The following is a 24,586-nucleotide window of genomic DNA, read 5'->3' as shown; positions in this document are numbered from 1 at the left end:
ATCCGATGCAACATGGAAAAATGAAACACATGGAAATTGATCAACATTTTGTGAGGAAAAAGGTCAAAAGTCAAGAGATCCATCTTATGTATCTCTATGGTGAAGATCCAGTGGCAGATCTCTTGACCAAACCCCTCTCTTCATTGCGTCATTGGTTTCTTAAGAGCAAACTCTCCATGGTCATTCAACACCATGCATAGTTTGAGGGGGGCTGTTAGAAATACACGTCTTATGTTGTAAAGGGCATTCTTATAATTTTCTATAATATGTTTTATTCTCAATATATAAGCCAAAGAGGCATCTCAACCAAGGTACGACCTCAGTTATTCTCCTATCCCTTTCTTTCTCTCTGTTTTCTCTGTGTAGCAGCCCACGCAAGCCGAGGGACTCAGTAGCCTTCACACTATCCACCTATTTCACTGCACTGCATGCTTAAATGTTTTGGGTTCTTGCTGCTGTCCAATTTAAGTAAGGAAGCACTGGAAATCTATGGTGAAATTTTTATAACTCATCCATCTTTCAATGTCTCGAGGAGGATTCCGAATCAATGTGGAATAAGATAGCGGGTGGCATGAGAAAGGTGGCTAAGGAGGTATTGGGTGAGTCTAAAGGCGGTGCACCGCTAGGTAATGATACATCGTGGTGGAACGAGGATGTCAAATTAGCTATTAAGGTTAAAAGAGAGTGTTATAGAAATCTAAGAGTCGTGATAATGAGAATTTGGGGAAGTATATGATAGCAAAGAAGGAAGCTAAAAAAGTAGTTCGGAATGCGAGGGATAAGGTATATAAGGAGGTTTATGACAAATTGGATATCAAAGAGGGCGAGAAGGATATTTATAGGCTTGCAAAGATGAGAGATAGGAAATCGAGGGTTCTAGGTATGGTTAGATGTATCAAAGATGAAACACAAAGGGTTTTAGTCAAAGATGAGGAGATTAAGGAGAGATGGAAAGATTATTTTGATAATCTATTTAATGAAAGTCATGCTCAGGATCTTGGAGACTTCTCCATTCCTTTTCATGAGATGAATTGTGACTTCATGCACAAGATTCAAAAGAAAGAAATTGCAGAGGCTTTGAAGAAAATGAAATCAAGAAGGACAGTTGTCCCAGATGGTATACCTATCGAGGCTTGGAAGTGCTTGGGAGAGAAAGGTTTAGAATGGTTGACAAATCTTTTTAACAAGATTTGGCGGACAAATAAGATGCCTAATGAGTGGAGGAAGAGTACTTTGGTGCCTCTATATAAGAATAAGGGTGATATACAAGATTGCACAAACTATCATGGTATAAAACTCATGAGTCATACTATGAAACTTTGGGAGAGGGTGATTGAGTCTAGGTTGAGGAAGGTTGTCATGATATCGGAGAATCAATTTGGTTTTATGCTTGGAAGATCAACTATGGAAGCTATACATCTTCTTAGACAACTTATTGAAAGAAATAGAGAGAGGAACAAAGATTTGCATATGGTTTTTATTGATTTGGAGAAGGCATACGATAGAGTACCTAGGGACGTTCTCTGGTGGACAATGATGAAGAAAGGTGTTTCTCTCAAGTACATTAGTATAATCAAAGATATGCATGAAGGAGTAGTAACCAATGTCCGCACTTATGGAGGGGTGACAACCAATTTTCCTATAACGGTTGGGTTACATCAAGGATCTGCTTTAAGCCTTTTCCTATTTGCTATAGTGATGGATGAGCTTACAAGATCAATTCAAGAAAATGTGCCATGGTGTATGTTGTTTGCTGATGATATTGTTTTGATTGATGAGTCTAGAGTTTGGGTTAGTGCTAAGTTAGAATTATGGAGACAGACATTGGAAGCAAGAGGTTTTAAGTTGAGTAAGAGTAAGACAGAATATATGGAATGTCGGTTTAGTAAGCAACGAAGTAGTGATGAGAGTGTAGTGAAGCTTGGTGAGCACGAAATACCGGTGCATGTTTGTTTCAAATATTTGGGATCTATCATTCAAAAGTATGGAGAAATTGATGGAGATGTAAATCATAGGATAAAGGTTGGGTGAATGAAATGAAAAAGTGCAACTGGACTTTTGTGCGATTGTAGAATGCCATTGCGGTTGAAGGGAAACTTTTATACGATGACTATTAGGCCCACTTTACTATATGGTACAAAATGTTGGGCTGCCAAGAGACATCATATTCAAAAAATGAGTGTAGCTGAGATGCGTATGCTGAGATGAATGTGGGGAAATACAATAAAAGATAAGATTCAGAACGAGGAGATACGAAAGAAGGTAGGCGTTGCACCCATTGAAAATAAGATGAGAGAGAATCATTTACGGTGGTTTGGACATATTCGGCGAAGGCCTAATGATGCTCCAGTTAGAAGGATGGAGAAATGAGAAAATATATTAGTTAAAAGAGGTCGGGGTAGGCCTAGGAAGACATGGATGGAGGTGATAGGAAAGGATATGAATGCTTTGAACCTCACCGAGGACATGGCATTAGATATAAATGATTGGAAGAGAAGGATTCATGTGGCAGACCTAGAATGATTTTCGTTTTTGGTTCATATCGCCGACCCCAATTGTTTTGGGATGAAGGCGTTGTTGTTGTTGTTGTATCCATCTTTCAATCGAACGTCTCACCCTCTTTGATCTTCTTATTGACTGAAGTTGTCTCTCTTGATCTGATGATTGTTGCTAGTCTTGTAGAACCGTCTGGCTTTGAACACACCTTGTATAGACGCATCCCTCTTTGAATCTTCCTGATGTGCTTTCTACATTGCCTGAATCGGTTTCTGTGTCACAATTGAATTCGGCTGGTAGATCTTCTAAGTCATCATAACTTTGATCAGAAAAAAAATCCGGCTGCTATACCCTATCATTCATGGCTAAAAATAGGCTATTATCTAGCCAAGGCTGATCTACTTCAATATTATTCTTGTCCTGCAAAACATAATGGTTACACTGATCATTAGAAAAGTTGCACTCATCAAACACAATATTTCTAGATATTTTAATTCTGCCTGACCTGGAATCATAATACCTGAAACCTCTGTAATCATTAACCTTTGTAATCATCAACATATCCAACAAAACAAACATGGGCTTTATCCTAAAATTTGTCTCTCACCAAGCTGTCCACATGAACATATCACAAACATCCAAATGCCTTTAACTCATTATAATTTGGGTGCTTTCCGGATAGCATAAAATAGGGAGAATTGTTCTGCAAAAGTTTCATGGGCAATCTGTTTATAACATATTCAATTGTATGAAATGCCTTGGTCCATAACTTTATGAGAACTTTACTCTCATGAATCATGGACATTACACTCTTTACAATATGACGATGATTTCTTTCAGCAATGCCATTTTGTTAAGGTGTCTAGGGTAGAGTTACCGAAAACGCCTAGCCAAGTGGGGAAGTGCGCTTCTCCGAAGCGCGATTCGGAAGCGTGAAACGTTGCGCTTCCGAAACGTGATGGAAAACGCTAATTTTTTTTGGGAAGTGCACTTTCCCCCATTTTTTCATTTGTTTTTATATTTTTATTTTTTTTAATCTCTTTTTTCACTTCCCCCTCGCTTCCGGTTCGTTTCCTAGGTCACTTCCGAGATAATTCTTGATTCGCTTCTAAGTCGTCCCACGCTTCCTGCTTCCTAAAATTTTGAAAGTGCCTTGCTTCCCGCTTTCGCTTCTCGTATCGCTTTCCACTCCTTCCTTGACTGGCGACCATGGTCCATGAGCATAAAACTCTTCAACCAATTCCATTATTTCGTAAAAATTCAACAAATTCCTTTGACGAGTATTCATCACCACCATCACACTGGAGATTTAGAATATTTGATGAAAATTGAGTACGAACATAGGCCCAAAGGGTTTTAAACACAAAAAAACATCAGACTTATGCTTTAAGAAAAATATCCAAGAGCAACAAGAATAGTCATCAATAAATAATACATAACAGTGTTGTGAAAAGCGTTGAGGCGTAGCGAGGCGCTCCACCAAAATCTGAGGCGAGGCGTAAAGCGTAAGCCTCAATTTTTTTTTAAACTTAAAAAAATTATAAAAAATACCTAAAATAAAAAAAATGCTTTATTGATGAAGCAACAACCAACAAGAAATAAAAAATCTCAAATAAATCATAACCAAATCAATCACACTTATTATTTCCACCAGATCAAAGACTAAGTAACCTGCAAAAAAATGTGATGTCACAAATTATATCACTCCCAAATGTTGACCAGCCATAGTGATTACATATAAACACATCATGAATGGGTTTTGTCAGCCAACCTACACATTTTGTTTTTGTTATGGTTCAACTATGGTAAAGCGATAAAGGGTGCCCTTACTGAATAACCCATGCTATAAGCAACATTAATCAAGTCACTTTATCTAGATCAAGCCCTAGGGATATGATCTAAATGATTTTCTTAGTCAAAAACATGTTAGTGATCCAGCTGTATTGCACAAACAGATATTTTTTAAACTTCAAGTATCTATTACCCCAGAACCCTAAAATTTCATGCTCGAAAAATCATGTTTTTATGCTGAAACCACTACATCCAAAGAGTTATTCCCAATAAACGAACTATGCTGAATACCTGTGGGTTCAGAATTCTCATACATAGATTGCACCACATGTTTCTGCTAGTGTACAATACAGTCGAGTGTAGTCAATATTTCCCCATTGCACACGAACGTACGCACACGCAAAGTTTATAACTTAATAGAGAACTGCCAACAAACAGCATGCTCTACACCAAAGCACATTTTACAAATGAAACACAAGTAATGTTGAAACACAGGTAAATCAGATTGCGGAGAAGCAAAGACTTGATTCAAAAACTATATGTGATTTAATCACTCATTTCTTTGTTTCTGGTTTCTGTAACTCACAATTTCCACACTTGTTACAAATTACAGTCCAAATCAGAATGCAGCCACACAAGAACGCACCAAATGCACGATTCCTAAAGAGAAATATAGACGCGTCGATAGCGGTGCATCAACCAAACAAAAGTCACCTGCATTTCCTTCGTACAGGAAATGCGATAAATCGAAAATAAAATAAAATCATGAACAACCTCAGGCATTCATGATGAATTAGGGTTTGTTTAAACTTTAAACCCTAATTTTTTGTCAAATGAGGGCTTTGACACTCATTTGACCAAAAGCCTCAGGCGTACACGCCTCAGTTTGAGGCGCGCCTGAAGGTGTATGAGGCGCACGCCTTGAGGGTTTTGCGCTTTATATACGCGCCTCAAGGCATAAAGCCCCTCACCTTGAGGTGAGGCGCGCTTTTTGCGCCTTGAGGCGTGTTTTTAATAACACTGATACATAATATTTGCTACCAGAAGTGGAAGGAAGTGGAGATGGTCCCTGAAGGAATAATATCAAAAGGTTTCAAAACTCTTTTATTATATGTATTAAATGAAAAAACACGACTATGACAAACTTAACAATTAGGACATAGACTATCACAAGGCTCTTCACCCAAGACAAATTTGGGTAACAATTTATTTGAAACTAGTCTTTCAAGAAAAACTCTACCATAATGACCTAACCTACTTTGCCAAACATTTGATTGACTGAACTTTGAAATACTGAAAATACACGCAGAGGACTCGGGCTTCGAGTGACTATCCAATGTAGCTCAAGCAGTAAAGGGATCTTCTTTGAAAACGGACATGTTGCCACATCTTTTTCCCTCAACAAACGTCTTTCTCGTTTGAAGATGTTTTACATACACAGAAGTAGTAAATTGAACAAACGAATTTGTATCATCAACAAGCTTAGAAATAAAGACTATTCTTTTTGATATTAGGGTATATCATCAACAAGTATAGAAATAAAGACTATATTCTTTTTCATATTAGGGTAACACAATACATCACACAACAGGACACAATGTGATTTAGACAAAGGAAGGACAATATCTTCAGATTGTGTAATGGGGTGGCGTTTACCATCTCTAGTAACAATGTTATTTTTACCAGAATAAGAAATTAATTTGGAGAATTTGCCTGCATCACCTGTGATATGGCTGGCAGCTCCTGAATGAACGTACCAAATACCCTGATCGTTTTGCTTGAAACTGAGTATGGAAAGAGCAGCCAACAAAAGCTCTTTGTCAGGGCCAATTTGCCCCTTGTTTTGCCCTTGATCCTTAGGTAAATATTTGCCTTTAGCTTCAGGATTATACCTCAAATCATCTTTTGTAACGCCCCGAAATTTAACCCAAATTTTGATTTTTTTTCAGCGAAAATATTTAAATTAACCGAGTTAAACATTTCAAGCACACCACAAGAATCATCAAAGCAACTAACATTCATTTCATTTCTAATAAAAGTTTAGAACATAAGATTAGAGTTCGTAATAATTGAATGAAATAATTAATAATAACCAAATTAAATTTTAACATCTCGGGGACACTATAGATCATATATCCTGATCCGCACATCATCCCACAACTGCTCTTTATCTTTTACTCTTCTCCTGAAAAATAGTAAAATAATTTGTGTCAGAGTACAATCAGTCTGCGTAGAAAAATACTACAATCTTGCAGATGTATCATATAACAAGTATGCAATGTGATTGAATAACGATGGATAGTAAATCCGGATACTAAGCATGACATGAATAACCAAGTGACAGAAAACTAATCCATTATATATAACAATGCTAACTCACTAAGTAGCATAACATGAATAATCACATGATCAAATAAATAATCACACGTTTAAATAATTCATCACATGCTCAATTAACTAATCACATGTTTTAAATAACTAATAACATGTTCAAGTACAAAGCTAACAATCTTTTGTCTGACTGATATACACAAGAAATTCAATTTAGTGTTTCTCTTGAATTATCCCACGGGTACTCGCAGGCCAAGGCAACCGTAACAGAAGAGAACATTCGGGGGTTATTTATGCATTGGTATTTTATTAACCCGAATGTCTAACTGAAACTGAAATGCTAAGGGAGCGGTTGAATAACCGAGAGAACCTCCCAAAGGCCCAAACAATAGGATGCATCCTTAACTTCTGCAGAAGAATGTGAAGCTACTGCCTAGGACAAAAATTCGTACTCTGAGTTTCTCAACTCCGAGGACTGGAGACCAACGAGTCATTGCCGCTCGAAGCTAAAAACACGTGTCCTCAGAATGGTGTACTATCTACCCTCTCCAAGGTAAGCCCGAATATGAGTGGGTTGCTTATCTTATTAAGTTTATTACCCGACTTATCAGTGTTTTCCCTGATCTGAACCCAGTCGCTCAAAGATACTAGAGTTCTCCAACAATTTTGAATCCTACCATTGTAGTAGAAGATTCTCAACCATGCATACCTTAACTAGATATGCTACCCATTTTATCAATTTACTTGAGCGAACCCACTCCATGTGCTCTGGTACCTTTAAACCGTCAACCACGAATGCCCCGGTACCTTTAAACTAGTCTGAAAAAAATGTTAAGCTTAAGTTTCTCATTTATATAACGTCTACAAACTTGAGGAATCTACTCGAGATGCTCAAGTACCAGACTTGGTACTTTACACACTCCTATTTACCCATGACTTGTACTTTCAAGAAGAGGTATAAACTTTGTTCATAAGATATCGTTAAGACTCACTTGAATTTCCAACTCACTTATGAACTTACTTCCACGGGGTTAAACCCGAATACCATTTCCATGTTTAATAGTAACACGAGTCGCGATCGAATATTGCTACCCTCGCCATGTCACCAATATGATTAACCATATGGTAGAGACAATACTTAAAATCATAAACACCTTATGGTGTCTTTAATTGTAAAACAAAGGAACATGTATAGAGTTATCGAATTCTAAGGTATAATTAAATGCTGACTGCAACCATAAACTGTTGTATTCAGATGCCGAAAAATGTTTGTCATCTAAAGTACAACACTAAAAAAAAAACTCACAGCGCTTATTGCTTACATTCGTTTGTAAGTAAATAAGGTTTACCAAAGTAATTTGCAGTACATGCATCTTACCTTCAGGTTCAGGAATTAAGATTTAATATGCATATCATGTATTATAATATGTGATGTTCTAAAGAAAATACCCAGCACCTAAAAAAAAACACAGAGTTATGCTACAGCCCAAATACAATTCCCACTATGCATAACTAGTCCGGGGTCGCATCGTGAATCCCTTCAAGTGGTCAAGGGTGTTTAGAATTCTGGAATCAGTGCACAAATAGACTTATAAATGTTATCATACTTATTAGGATTTCATTAATCAACTATATATATTCTATACCTGCTTCTAATATATCACAATAGATAGGTGCTATCCCAAAATCTTGAACACTTAATAATCTGAGGATTTAAAAATTCAGAACATGTGCTACTTCAAGCAGGGAAGTTAATGAGTTCATGCAATAGTCTGGGTATCAAAATTTCAGAACATGTGATTTATATTCATTAACAGGAGTTAAAAATTTTAAAAAATAACTCGTAGTGTCTGCAGCTTGCATTCATTTTGCAGGGAATAAAATACGCAACTTACACACATACTTTAAATATCAATCTTGGAAATCCATTGATAAGGCAAATCACAACTACTTTTGGAAACATTTCACCCTTCAACAGAAATTCAATCACCACACCTATCTTTGTTTGTGTTCTATCAAAATATTTCTATAATACTTATTTCCAGAAATGAACCCTCGATATTCCATGGAGTCAAATTTTCATATATCCATATCAAGATAAAGTATCTATTACAAAAACGACTTTACAGACCAATAACCAAAACACACACCACTTAGATTATCTATCAATTTTTTTCCTTTTCAATTAAGCATCTCAGTAGAAAAGAAAAAAAAAAACTCCCAATACAGAGCTTACAACAGGTGTTCTCAACAACCTCTGCATACGGGGATCGAAAACCATTTATCATGCTATTTGATTTCTGATCACGGGCGTGTATCGTTCAACATGTCTATGATCATCTTATTTGTTTCTCACAGAATCCATTAACCCCAAAACATAATAACAGATGGTTAATAAGTATTTCCAGAAATTAATACGTGCAAATTCCATTCTTCAGTGTATAGCAAACATGCAGGGACGAGATTATGCATTTGCGAAATCTCAGACCCACACACATGCGTTGGGCTGCTACATCTTGCATTCTGGAAACATAGGCATCATAAAAAGCATAATATATCCTACTAACTCAGATTAGGCAAATCCATGATTGAGTACTGTCTTCATAAACCAGGAAATACTAAATCCACAAATGGGTATATATATGTGCGTGGAGAACCATGATTCTGCATTGGCATAGGATTTGGCCCACTTAGATGGACTGAATAACGCTAAGTAGCATAATTGAAACGATACACTACATAATCATAGTAGAACCTACCTCTTCTGAAGCTTTTCCCCTGTTGACTTTCCGTGCGCACTTTCTGCCCATGACGTGCAGCAAAGAGAGAGAATGAGAGAATGAGATAATGAGAGGGAGGGGAAATGCGCAATAAGAAGAGGGATAACGAGGGGGAGAATGTGGAGGTCATAAGGAAAAAGGGGAAAAACGTGGGTCGGTTACCCACCTCCAGCTACGTGAATAACGTATTCACGCAGCTGTTCTCCTCTCCCTTTCTTAAGAGCATAAACCTTTCTTAGGGTTTCACGTTCTCTTATTTTTTTTTCGCATTTTGGGTCTCCCATCGGGTGACCCGAGACCCGTTACGGCTTGGGTCCAACCTAATGTTATCCGTTTTTAACGCACCTCGTTTATTATTTATTTATTATTATTATTATAATTTTTTTAACATCCTCAAATTGTGGAAAACAAAAAGTCCGAGTGTGAATTTGGATTGCCCTCACTCGTAACCCATGACCCATATGTCTTTTTGGGTCCATACTTCAGGCTTATCCGGATCCATCTGCGGATCCGAATCTTCTTTTAAAATTTTAAAGTATTAATATTTAAATTTTTGAATATAAACCCAAACTAGATTACTTTGGACCCAAGTACATTATCATGAATCTCAACTAACTTATTATGGGTCCAAGATCCATTGTGCTCATAAAACCCTTTAAGAAATATGGATCTAAGGATCTGAAGTTTTCTTCACACCATGAATCTGAATTAACATACATGGATCCAGACCACTATTATGGATCCAAACATAAAAATTTTAATTGGATCCTTGTCATATTTAAATCTATGATGCCCAGGATCCAAAAGAAATATTGTGGATCCAAACATCACATAGGCTATACCAATCCCACTTAAGTGTTGTAGGCCCAATATAAATTTTTTCTTATTAAAAATTCATTTTAAACTTTGCGGATCCACTCCATTCGTCCTGGATCCAATATCAAATTTGACCATGATATTGAGGACCCAATCTCAAAGATTCGATCCATTTGACCGAAATCTATTATTAGATATTCAATTAAATGTTCGTGATCCGATATCTAAGATCCAAATGGAATATCGAAGATCCGAACAGGATATTAGGGATCCGATATTGAAGATCTACACATGATATCCGAGATCCAAATATGAATAAACAAATAAAATGATAGAATTATCCTTGTACTAGCTTAAGGACATGGATTTCAAGTTTATTTATCCGATAAAATTCACGGGTATATTACATCTTTGAACCAACATTTTGCTTTTACATGTCCTTTCTTCTTGCAAACATAGCATATAGGAATGCTATTATTGAATGCACTTCTTCCTCCTAGAGGGATGTTGAGAGTAGGAAGAAATTCTCGGCCTTCCTGATTGTAACCTCTGCCTCTACAACGTTCTTCTCCACATTTACGACTTGAAAAGGATACCGTAAACAACACATCATGAAAATCTGCTTCAGCCTTTTCTGTATCTCACATCCTCTTCAATGACATCTCATAATTGAGGAGTTTGGCTTTCAGGTCATCAAAAGTACAAATGGTCCCAATATATTGTAAAGTAGCGGACAATACATGGAATTTAGGTCCCAAGCCAACTAGAGCTTGCTGAATTTTGTCCTCTGACACTTCATATCCAATTAACGTTAGTTAATCTGTAGTGGACTTGATCTTGTTGAAATATTCCATAATAGACATGGATGCCTCCTTCAACATCTAAAATTCTCTTTTCAAATAAATGATCTTGGCCTCTGAAATCTGTGAGTAGGTCTGCTATAATGTATTCCATAACATCATCGTAGTGAAATCGTATGGAATTCCCACTAATACCTCCTGAGATAGGGTCGAAGTGGTGTAAGCCACTAAGGCTTGATCCTTCTTCATTCAATTGACAAATTTGGATTCCTAACGGTTCTCGTTGCAGTTACAACCCCTTTGGCATCTTTATCTTCCTGCATAATAAACTTAGATGGAGCAACAACTGATTCATTGAGGTGACTAGAGAGATCCTGACTCCTAATAAAAAGAATAATCTGTTTTTTCCAGGAAACATAGTTGGAGTTATTAAGAGATGGATCCTTAAGAGGAACTTGAATCCATGACAGATGAACAAAAAATCAATGCAAAATGAACAAAACATGGCAACAAATAATTAAAGAAGAAAATGAGATAATCAATAACCAAAATGCAGAAAATTAGCGACAATTACAGTCACCTTTTTTTTTTTGATAAAAAGGAACATGAACAGTAAATCAGATATGCTATTGCAAATAACATATCTTAACGAAATCACGCAACTTGGTCAACTTAGTATCCCTTTTTTTGTTGATTGATGCAAAACAGGAATCGTTGGCCTTAGGTGATGTCAATATGTTTTTCAGATCTGATAAATCTGGTTCGGTCAGAAAGATGCGACCAAAAATACAAATGAGTCAAAATTTATAAAAGAGATTTCAAATCCAAGATCTTAAGGAGAAAAAAAAGAGTCAAGAAATATACAAATCTAATTGGAAGGAGAAGAAATAACGAGAAAATGAAGATAAAGAGAGATTAGAGAATCAAGAAATACACATATATGATTTAAGAACCAAGAACCAAGAGAAGAGACACAAATTGAGTGAAAAGGAAAGAAAAGAGAGGAAGAGAGAAAAGAATAGAAGACTCAATTGTTACCTGGAGAAAGAAAGATCGAATCTTGAAGGTCAACAAGATTTTCTAGCCCCACTACGGATCATAGACCTCATACCATGTTAGATTTAGGTTTTGTTCCTGCAGAGAGAAAGAAGGCAAGAGAAAGATTTGGGTTGAACTCTCACGATTCCCAATATGGGAAAATTGTGCCTTATTGTGTATTTGTATTCACTTTATATTAAAATACATCTTTACCAAAACACCCTTATTAGCACAGAATACAAGAAGAATAATAAAGGTTATTTTAGAAACACAATATATAATAAAATACAATAGAGAACTAGGAGACGTGAACAATAATGTCGTGAACAGTGACGTGAAGAGTAACGTCGTGAGTGATATGGATTTGGATCAAGATCTAGATCCGACCACCTCAAACTTCACGCTCTAATACCGGAAACTAGTATCTATGCATACATACATACACACATACATGTGAAAATCTCTACAAAAAGAGATTGTGTGTAACACCACAATACAAGAAATACAAAGAGTGCACAAAGGCACAAAGGAGAACACTCACAAGTGCACGAAGGCACGGATACACATGCACAAAAGCATGAAACAAAATGAACTTCAATTCATAAGTTCCCAAGAGGGGCTTTACAAAAGCATTGTTATTGCATATACACTCACAAAAAAGGATATGTTTACAAGGGCCACTAAGGCCTATTTATAATGCAAAAAGAAGCCACAGGGTGCAGCTCAATATGACTGTTGGAGCTGCACCCAACTGTCACATTTGTGACTGTTGGGGCAGCTCCAACCGCTATATGGAGCTGTCCCTTTCACAACAGTCAAAAAGAAAAAAAGTGTAAAAAGAAAAAGGTGTAAAAGGCAAAAGTAAATAAAAAAAGAAAAAGTAAAAATGTTAGCCCATTAGGGTGGCTGACACCTATTGAGTAAAAGGACTGAAATACCCCTGATGGGTATTTCAGTTTACAGTTAAAAGAGACATAATATTTTAACAATACAAACATACATATATGTATGTATAAATAAATAAATAAATTATATATATATATAAATATATATATATATATATATATATATATATATATATATATATATACGGGTAGATTTACCATTTGGTGTCTAGATCCATGCAAACAAGAGTGTGTAAAACCATAAAGTATCATGGTACAGAAACACCATACATTTTCTCAAGAAGAATTCCCAAAAGTTCACATAAAAATTAAAGAGTTTTTATTTATCTTATTTCACAAAATGCTAAGGAAAAGAACTATTTGACAAGTGGGGTTTACCATGATGACTCTCTAATGGCTATCTCACAACAAACAATTCAAAATAAAAGAAAGAATAGAATAATACAATACTAAAAAAAGAACAAAAAAATTACTTTGACTATGTAGCACTAGGTGCACATTGCTTATGATACAGTAACATACACACTTATAGCCTAAGTGTACATTGCTTATGATATAGTAACACGCATACTTATAGCCTAAGTGTACATTGCTTATAGCGTAGTAATGTACCCGCTAGCTTAAACTGTACATTGCTTATGCATAGCGGTGTACACCAACAATCTAACGTTCACCCTCAAACTTATGGTTATAAAGTCAAAGGCTAACTGAGCAAAAAATGAAAGCGTGGTCTTGGCAAAGCTTTAGTGAAGAAGCCCGCCAACTAACATAAGGTAAGTAAAATGGTGTTCTTCCGGATTCATGATGACTATCCATCTCTATGTGTTTGATGTGCTCATGGAAAATGTAATTGCACACCATGTAAATGTCACTTTTGTTATCACAACATAACTTTGATGGCTCATATATGTGAATGCTCATGTCTGCAAGAAGTCTCTGTCCACACAATTTCTGAAGTAGTAATCACCATAGCTTTGTATTCTATTTCGATGTAAGTGAGAATGAGATTTTTTGTTGTTTCTTACACTTCTACGAAATAAGAAATCACCTAAAAATGAACAAAAACTAGTACCTGAGTGTCTATTATTTGGGCTCCCATCCCAATTGAATTAATTTATGCAATTAATTCTAAAGAAGACAAATAGGCTATGAATAACCTTTCATTAGTAATCCCTTTAAGATATCTAATTATTCTCAAGACAACACTTATATGCTTAGAGGTTGACACATGCTGAAACTAACAGTATGGACAACATGTGCAATCTTTGGATCTTGTAATGGTAAGATAGGTGAGCGCTCCAACCAACTGACAATAGGGAGTTGCTTCATCTTTACATTTGTGACTTTCAATATATCTACCTGTTTCTCAACAGAAAGACGACCTAGAAATAATGTTAGTAATAAACTTGGATTGTGACAACCATTATCTTTTAGGAAAAAAGGCAACCCCTATGTCAAGGAAGTATCTAAGATAACCAAAGCCAGACATTCCAAATCGATGTTAAAGGTTAAACTTGATATTCTTTGTTCCCTTTCTGTTACTACCTACAATGATCATATTTTCAACTTATAACAATAGAATCACGATACCTGCAGGTGTATTCTTAGTGAACATAACATTGCCCGCATAAAAAAAATTAAAACCAGAATTTTATATGAATTGACTAAATCTGTTAAATCAAGCCTTAGGGCTTGCTTCAAACCATACAACGCTTTTTAGAGTGGTTATTCTAGCAATTGGGGCAAATGTTTTATCATAATCTAATTTATATTCCTGTGAGTATCCCTTCACAACTAATTTAACTTTACATATTTATAGGGTCCCATCACTCTTACTCTTCACTTTGTACACCCATTTACATTCTATATCCTTCTTTCCTAGAGAAAGTTTTTGAATATCTCGTGTTTTTAACTTCTCTAAAACCTCTATCTTGGCTTTCAAAGCATCAATTCATTTCGGTCAACTCTTGGCTTGGTTGTAGGTTGATGTTTCAAAGTAGGAGTGAGTAGCTGTTAGACATGTTCTATATGTAGAAGAGAAAGACTCATATGAAACAAATGATCAGAGGTCTAAAAATCCTTGTGGAGTGCCTCATTTCAACTCTATCGTTAACTTCACTAAAAAATACTTTTCGAAAGCATTATGAGGTTGTTCTCCTCTATTATGACGAGAATAGTGCAAGAATTGCAATTTTAAAGGTTCATTCACATCATCAACAAAATTATTATCATTAAAAAAACCATCATTTATTTCAACTACATTATTCACTATGATAAAAATGGAGATAAAAAAGATAAGAATATTTATTATCTTTTTGTTTTATACTATTTGATTTTGGATTTTCAAAATAGGTTTCACTTTCTAAAAATGCCACATTCCTAGAAACATAGAGTTTATCATGAGTCGGATCATAACACCTATATCCTTTTTGGCTATGTCACACAGACTCTTCTAACTAACAGGGCACCGCACCCACGTCGCACCCGCACCCAGGCGGGTGCAACACTTGGACACAACTTCCTTTGTGTTAGGTGAAGTCCACCACTCTGAGGTCCATTTCTATCCAAAAGTAGATTCAGTTAGCCCTAATCAAGTCCATTTTTATCTATATTATACAAATAAATAAATAAATGCACACACATACACGTAGTGTTAACTTATAACTGTTAAATATATATATATATATATATATATATATATACCCTCTTCGCACTCCCGCACCCAAGTTTTTTAAAGTACCGCATCGCCGCATCCGCACCCGCACCTATGTGACAGCTTTTTGGTCTTCGGCATATCTTAAAAACACACAAGCAATGACTTTGGGAGAAAGCTTGTCTCTTTTTGAAATAACTACGAAAAATTTGTAGCAAAAAATTCTGTCTAAATAATCAAGTGCAATTCCTAAAAGTTTTTAAACTGAAGATCTATTCTTAAGTGATATAGAAGGCATTCTGTTTATAAGATAAACTACAAGGAGGGTAGCTTCAGCCCAAAAATGCTTAGGGACATGCTTTATGGCGTCTATGCCCTCTCAATGCAATGCCTAGTTAATGGTACCTAGGCACTTGATCCTAGGTGAGGCCTTGCCTAAGCTTGTTTATTTTATTTTCTTTTTTCTAAGTTCTTTGCTTCTTTGCTTCACATAATTCTTGTGAAGAAGTCTTCTTCTGATCCCTATGCATTTTGTAGGCTCTTTGTTTTTGGTTCTACTAATTTTGATGCTTCTTATGTTGCTCTAATGGATGCGCTACAACTACCGTGCTTATCTACTGTTGTTGTACTATCTTTTTGCTAACATGCATTTGTCCTTTGGCTTTACAACCTTATAATATTCCATTATTCTTATATTTTGATTGTGGTGGTTCAGTTACCTTTTGCTGGTCATAGATGTCTGGTTAGTAACTTCACAATACCAGTATAATTTAATCTTTTTGTGTTAAATTTTGCATTTCAAACTTATGTACTTGGTACTTAATGCTTGTCTCTATTCTATTTATTAGTTTTTTTTCTTAATTCTATTTAATGATACAAACCTGGAACTTTCTTTTGGTGCAGGATCTTGTTGACAGGATTTTGGCTCTTCTTTCCGATGACCAGGGTGATCTATTTATCCTTTGGTTTTTTGTTCCATGCTGAGAAATCCCCTCTAGTTTAGAATGTGTGGAGGACCTTATTTTCTAGTTCATTCTATTTAGCTTGTGCTGAATGAATCTACTTTTGGTCGAGCAGCCCACAGGCCATGGGCAGGCCTGAACTGCTCCTAAACACATCCTGTTTCCCATCAGGCTAGTCACAGGCTATGCCTGTAGGCCGACACTGGCAGCTGAGCCCGGCCTGGCCCCAGTGTGTGTGTATGTATTAGAAAATATATGGTGGTTTTGTACCATGATACCATAATGTGGTATACACTCTTGTTTGTATAATACTAACCACCTAATGTTAGTTCTAACTGTACAAATGTGTTTAACATGGTTTATTTACTTTGTTAGAAGGTTTTACTATGTCTGATATACCAAAAGATTTGAGTTTTTAGAATGTACAAAATCTGGCTCTCACAATTCATGAAGATAAGGGTGGTTTAAAAATGGTATAAAACATCATGTTGAAATCAACTTTAACACATGAAAATATTAAATAGAACATGTTAAATATTATGGCACAAAGATACGGCCACACGAAGGCATGTGACACAGGTTCTACTTGCAAATTCAAAACTTTTTTGAAAATTAGGACACAAGGACACAATTTTTAAATGTTTTTATTCAATAGATTTTTTTTGATATTTTAATAGTAAAAAATGTATTTTTATTGAAATAATATTAAAAAATATTGAAATATTTTTTAAAATATAAAAAAAATGGCCATACTTGTCAATATTCGTGTCAGCATGTCCAAACATGTCTGCTCGTGTCACTCGGTCAAGCCATGCCTTAGCCTAGGCCCTTTCATTCTAGGCTAGAGCTTGGTACCCATCCTTGACGTGACCAAAGGGCCCATGGGCTTGAGCCAGGGGCTGGGTTGGGCCAGCATGCAGATCGTACCAATAAAAGATTGATATTTGGGTATTTTAGGACATAGGAAAGAAAAAAACAAATTGCTGTTTGGAAATAGGGTAGCTCAGTCACAAAGAGAGAGAGAGAGAGAACTGCCTCAAATGTAAGATATGGTGTTTTCATCCAACAGTCGCAAGGTTGGTGCTGGTTTTTTACCCTTCCTGAGAAGATCCACCATTTGTGTTTGAATAGTAGTAAGTGGGGAAAGCAAACCGTTTCTCCTTTTCTTTGCCTTGGCACCCTCATTCGTTGCAAAAATAAGTGTTCAACACTGCCTGGCTTGAGAGAGAGAGAGAGAGAGAGAGAGAGAGAGAGAGAGAGAGAGAGAGAGAGAGAGAGAGAGAGAGAGAGAGATTTATGGGTGTCTCTTTTCTCTTTTATAATTTATATTTTACTCGGGGCCTACTTGACCTATATCCAGCTTGTAAAGAACTGGGCTGGGCCAGGCTTAACATGCCTAACCTAAGGTCGACGTGATGGGCCCCTTTAATTACACACCTCAACTCCTTTCTGTTGGTAGAGATTATTATTTTTTCCTTTTGGGTCAGTGAAGGCATACAAGTGCACTGAAGTATATCTTAATTTAATACTCAATTTCTTTTATCATTGGTTCCATTTGCAACTCTTATTGGAGAAAGAAATGTTTTAAAATACTCCTTGTAGAATGTCCATCTTAGTAGTTAAGGTTTCCCTTTGGCAACTTAAGCGTTAGTATGGTGCCAGAGTCTAGGTATTCGGTGATTCTTGTTATTTTTTGTTTTTCTTGGTCTGAGTTTTTTTTTTTTGGGGGGGGGGGGTTGGGTGGTTAAAACACTACTTATGGATATTTTTGTTTGTGATGTTTGTAAATATTTTTATTGTAATTTATTAAAGTGTATAAAATTTATTGTTTTTAAAATATATCTTGTTTTAAGATTTTATTTTTATGTGTCTTCAGGCTATCCTTAAGTATTGCCTACTTGTGCCTAGGTGCCTATGATGCCAATCCCTTGGTCTGGCTTACTGCCTATGCTTTTATGTATTAGAGTAATTGGCCCTTCCTAACACCTTACAGTGTGGATGAGGAATGCACGATTTTAGTTTTGAATGTTACAGGTGGTTTCTACTTAATCTGAATGCATACTTGTGTTTGTCTCTGTTTATTTACTAGAAAACATGCTTTGTATCAAACTATTCTAATGGGAAAATCTGAACTTTTTTATTGTAAAATTTGAATGCAATGGGAACCACTGTTTTTTATATTCCATTATAAATATTTATAAACATAAAAGTTCTCTAATCTAATACATGGTTTCTACTAAATAAACCATAGAGATCACATTTTCAAAACATGAATAAAACGTTGACAACTAAAGCCATCCTTTCCTTGTCTACACCAGAAGGTGTTATGAGGGATCAACTGCTCCTTGTTTCAAAAAGATTTGGTGACTTTGTTATTGGATGCATTTTCTTATTCAAAAAAGATAAGATTGATAATCTCTCTTAGATTTACCTAATTGCACACATTCTTTAACTTCATTTTTATGTTGTGAGTAGGCTCGAAAAATACTTGGGGAAAGAAGCACTCTATTGGGAAAGAGGGAATTCTGAAAATAGTTGATGATACTTACAGGTATATTTGGTATTTGAGAGCTGTTTCTCTGAGTTGCATGTTTTCAAATTTGAAAATTCGCTCAATTAATAACTCATACTAGATAATAACATATAGGCGTTTATTAATGTCCTTGTATGCTTTGAAGTTTGCTATGTTGCCTCAGTATATTTGATTTGTCTCATGTTTTACTTGCTTTCTGGTAGGAAAATGCAAGTCAATGGAGCGACTGACCTTGCATCTAAGGACCATAATAGCTCATCCTTGAATATTGTAAAGCCAAAAGAGGAAGCAGATGACCCTACTCATTTGGACATGAAGATTCGTTGCCCATGCGGGAGCTCATTTCTAATGGAGTCGATGATTAGGGTATTGCTCTTAATGTCCAAATTCTTTTCCAATGGAACTTAAGTACATATTGAGTTTCTTTATGCTTGTCAAAATACTTTGTTTTTATTTGGATAAGTAGTGTGGAGTTAAATGATGGAAAAATCTCAAGTACTCATTACCATCTTCACCTGCAATTTATGATTGAAAGTGGATTTACCTTGAGACTCTGGGTGATTTCTTTTTCCAATGAAACTTGATCTCAAAGTGTATTGCTTCACCACTCGATAGAGATCATGCTTCTACGCTGCTAAATGCATGACCCCATGTTAATCATGATTGTGTTCCCCTAACAAGTAAAAGTTTTATTATTTTCGCACCCATGTATGATAGAAGTTGGGGTGGTTTATTTTTTGAAAACCCATGGCATACTGTAGTGGAAAACTTATACTGAAGGGGTATTGCTTCACCGCTGGATAGAAATCATCCTTCTCCCTGCTAACTGCATCATCCCATGGCAATCATACTGTGTTCTCCTAACAAGTAAAAATTTCATTATTTTTTCACCCATGAATGGTACAAGTTTGATACTATTCATTTATGATCAGAATCCCTTTTATGGAAAGAGCACTGAATGCTTGAGTACATCTGTGTGCCTGTTCAGACAAAATGTGCAAGTTTTTATAATTACACTTTGTGTTCAAAGGTACGGCTACTTGCCTGTACAATCTCAAGCAATCATAAGCACACATACAGTTAGCACGATGCAATGTTTAACAATTGACTGCAGGTGTATTTTATTGTATCAGATCTGAATCAAGTCACCATGCCTTTTATTACCTGTTATTTACAGCACAACAGAAGAAAAAGAAAAAAAGGAAAAAAAAGTGTGGAATAAGAAGAAGAGTGATAGAATAGACATAGAGTTGGGATAAGGGAGAAGAGGGTTTTTTTGATATCCGCTCTCTCCTATTCTTATATATATTCTTTTAAGGAAAGGGTAAAAGTTGGGCTGAGATAGAAATGCCCTTACATGTATAAAAGCCTACAGCGCTTTTGAAGAGGCTTATAAGAAAGATGCCCTTGCTGCTACAAAAAGAAGACTAACGTCTACAATTCTTATTATCCTCTAACATTCCCCCTCAAGTTGGGAAAAGATATCTATCCTTCCCAACTTGCCACCAATATCTTGAAGTCTCATTTTATTTACAGCTTTAGTGAGGGGCTAGATGGAACTGTGAACACACATAATGAATCACAAATTATTGGGTTTCATCTTTCTGCCAGATGAAGTGCCACAATCCATTTCTCTGTGTTTAGCCCTTTCATGATGAACGGGATCTGAGGTGATCTGAATGGCGCTTTATTGTCACACAATAATACACTAGGAGACTTGACCTTAAGCTTTAACTCAACAAGCGATCTCATCCACATGCCCTCACATGTGCCATGCACTGGAGTTCTATACTTTGGTTCTACACTAGATCTAGCCACCATCATCTGTTTTTTGCTTTCTGAACCAAGTTCCATCCTATCAATGAACAATACCCTGAAGTTGATCACCTACCTTCCATTGAGCTTGCCTAATCTGCATCTACATACAAATTTATATCAAAATGTCCATGATTAGCATACAAGAGACCTTTTCATGGACTATGCTTTAAATATCTGAAAATTCGATACACTGCATTCATGTAAGAGTGGGAGCATGCATAAACCTAATGCTGTCAATGGGTTGGGTACCCAACCCATCAGGGTATTCCCAAGCTCACCCAAATAACAAATTGCCAGGATCGGATTTTGCTGGGTCACAAAAATAGAATCCCAAACCTGGACCCACATAATTTTAGAAATTTATTTTTATTGAAAATACATATAAAATGCTCAGGTTAGGTCAGGTATCTGGCAAAAAGGCTGGGTCGAGTCAAGTACCCAGAAAAAATCATGACCCAACCCGGCCCGAATATTGTTTAGGTCGGTGCTTTTCATGCCCATACCTGGGAATTTGGGTTCAGGTTGGGTTGAGTACCCAATACAAACCCGACCTGTTGACAGGCCTACATAAACCTACTCACCATGCTGACCACATATGCTATATTCAGTCTGGTAATGGTAAGATATGTAAGCTTTTCTATCAATCTTTGATATCTTCCAACATCCTCTAACTTGTTACCTTGACCTAATTTGCGGATCACCTCAATAAGGGTGTCAACATCTTTACATCCAAGCATTCCATCCTTATTCAACAGGTCCAGCACATGCTTTCTTTGGGAGAGAAGAATACCTTAATCTCAAAACCTAGAAAAAATAATGCAAGGGCCTTAGATCTTTGATGTTGAAGACTCTTTGTAGGTACACTTGACATCTTTTGTTCCATCTCTTGTAATTACATTGTCATCTACGTAGACAATTAATATAAAAATTTTATCACATTCTTCCACAAAGAGTTATATCCAAACTTAATAATAGCCTCACAAACTTTCAAAGCATGTTCTTGGAGACTGCTTAAGTCCATATATAGCCTTCTTTAACCTGTACACTTTGTTATCTTCATGAGATTGATTAAAGCCACGAGGAAAAGGCACACACACACACACACACACTTACACATATATATCTTCATTTACTACCATGTAAACATGCATTCTTTACATCTAGTTGGTGGAAAGTTAATCCCTTGTGGGCTGCCAGGCTTCCTAGGCGCAAGTCCAGCGCCTATTATACTGTATCTAGGCGCTGGACCTGAAAAATGTACCAAAATCACCGACTAGGCGTCAACTAGGGTGCCTAGTCGGCAACTAGGTTGTCCTCGCTTAGGTGTGAGGACAGCCTAGTAGTTTTAGATTATTTTTTTAAAGGGCACAAAAGAGGGGGTGGGGGGTGAGTGGTTTTAAACCCTAACCTCCCCCTCCCCTTTTACTCTCTCTCTCTCTTTGTCGCAAAAACAAGCAGAAGGAGGAGGAGGACACCTCTCTCGCTCTCACGTGTACGCCTCTCTCTCTCACACCTATAATTCTTTTTTGTCTTCTCTTTTTCTTTTTCCCTCTTCTACCTCCCCTCCTCTCCCTTCTTTGACCCTCTTCTTCCTCCTCTCCTCTAGCGTGTCACTCCTTCCTCTTCTCTTCTTCTTCTTTTTTTTCCCCTCTTCCTCCCATCCTTTCCTTCTCGCCCCTTCTTCTTTTTCCCTCTTTTTCTCTCCTTTATTCCCGTCCTCTCCCTTATTGCCGCTTCTTCTTCCTCCTCCGCCTCTTCTTCTTGCCCCTTCTTCTTCTTATATATATATGTTCTAATTTTTATGTATACCCTGCTAATGTGTTTTTTATATTTTTGTGTTTTTTTGTGACTTAGCTGAAGGCATGTATACTTACGGACTTACAATATATATTGTTAAGTTTGATGTAATATATGTAATACTATTTTGTGTGCTACCCCTCTTACTATGTATATGTACATTTCATTTTTTTAGGAGTATTCATATGTTTTTCCATAGTGTTGCTATAGAGTCAACTATTTTTGTCTTTTAGTGAGGTATCTATCTCATTTTAGAGCTAGTGAAGTTTCTCTTCTCATCTTCTTGTTTGCTACCTCTCTCATGGTTGGAACTCTATTTCTTTGATATGGTATCAGAGCCATACCCAATCCTAGAGAAAGATACTTGGTGATCATTTAGAAGGATGGATGAAGAAGAAACTCCATTCTGTTGTGTCGGGTGCGCACCTTGTTTTGCATGCCCCAAGAAGGATGCCCATACATTTGTTGCAGTTTGGTTCAATTGAGTTGGGGCTTTGTTAGATCTTGATTTTAAATGATTTCTAAATTAAGAATCATTTTCATCAGAGGTATACTCAATTTTATATGGAAATTATGAATATAGACGAGAATAGTGACCAGATTGGATTTCTGGCAGTTCTAACCAAATTAATAGTTTTTGGTGGCCTTAGTTTGATGTAATCTGGACGTTTTTATGTGTGAAAGCTTTTAGAAGTGTTGTTTTTGGCAAGATTTGGTGTGTTGGTGAAGATTTGAAGTGATTTTAGTGGTCTATTTGGGGCAGTAGTTGCGTTTTTGCCTATTGATGAGTAGTAGAACTACTTTAACCTCTGTATTGACATCAGATTTCATTGTTTCTGATATTGGATATATGCTATGGATTGGTGGGTGTTATAAGCTATTCAAAATAAGTTTTTGAGTTAGGGATTTTGTTCTTGAGCCTCATGTCTTGATACTCTTGACCGTTTGTCCAGTATTCTTCTTGGAATGCTACAACAATGTTAGTTTTTGGTTGTTTGGATGCTGGTATTACTGGTTTTGTGCATGTATTTGATTTGTAGTTAGGGGTTGGTGTAATATGGAGAAGGGAGAATCTATTTAGCTTGTTTCAGTAAAGCTTTATGGGACTAACTATACACTTTGGGTTGAATGTGGGAAGACGGTGATGATAGGATTTGGTTATGAAGGATATTTAGATGGCACTAAAGTGAAGCCAAAGAAGGGTGATCCCAATTATGACATTGGCATCGTAGTATCACAAGTTTAGAAGTGAAAGCCCCTACAACGTAGCTTCGGGTAGTCACTAACACCGAAAGCATGCCTTTTAAGCGCACAAACAAACTCACAACACACGTGCATGCACAATCACAGAGAGAACAAGGAGGCAAGCATGCATAAAACTTCTTTATATCTACTTGTAAGCAAAGTATATAAAGAGGGGGAGAGAGGGGCCCGATACATGGGGTTCTTAAGCCTAAAGGCCATATACAAACACTGGAGAGTGCCAAAGAGGTATATACATTAGAAACAAAAAGGTGAAAACATGGCGGTCCAAAACACGCTCCCCCGCCTAAGTTGGTGCCATCTTTGATGCCAATTGTTCGTGGTAGTCCTCCACAAGTTGGTGATACTGAAACATGTGGAGGTACTTCTTGACTTCTCCGAGGTAGTTATTGGAGTGGTTGATAATGACCTCCAGTCCTCTCCTGGGATGTTGATTGTTGAAGGCATGCACTGCAGAATGGGAGCACATTGAGGCATGCTTCGTTGAGGGTCTCCTTCATCTTCATGGAACGACTTCAGGTTGCATACATGAAAGACCAGATGTACTTGAAAATTCGATGTCAAGTCCCGGCTGTACGCCAAGTTTCCAACGCCCTTGATGAT

General features: G+C 36.6%; 1 protein-coding gene across 1 annotated transcript in view; it reads left to right on the top strand.

The window, feature by feature from the left end:
* The window catches only part of LOC149839553 (E3 SUMO-protein ligase SIZ1-like), a 205,403-nt gene that overhangs the window by 13,212 nt on the left and 167,605 nt on the right, over positions 1-24,586 (top strand). The window contains exons 3-5 of the mRNA XM_090002624.1: positions 16,514-16,556; positions 19,048-19,123; positions 19,309-19,471. Coding sequence (XP_089858750.1) covers positions 16,514-16,556; positions 19,048-19,123; positions 19,309-19,471 — 282 coding nt within the window. The remainder of the gene's footprint in view (positions 1-16,513; positions 16,557-19,047; positions 19,124-19,308; positions 19,472-24,586) is intronic.

This window comes from Nuphar pumila, chromosome 4, assembly GCF_984573655.1.
Source record: "Nuphar pumila chromosome 4, dmNupPumi1.hap1.1, whole genome shotgun sequence".
Classification (NCBI taxonomy): Eukaryota; Viridiplantae; Streptophyta; class Magnoliopsida; order Nymphaeales; family Nymphaeaceae; genus Nuphar; species Nuphar pumila.
Note: the sequence above shows the minus strand (reverse complement) of the source record. Positions and strands in the feature narration are given on the sequence as shown.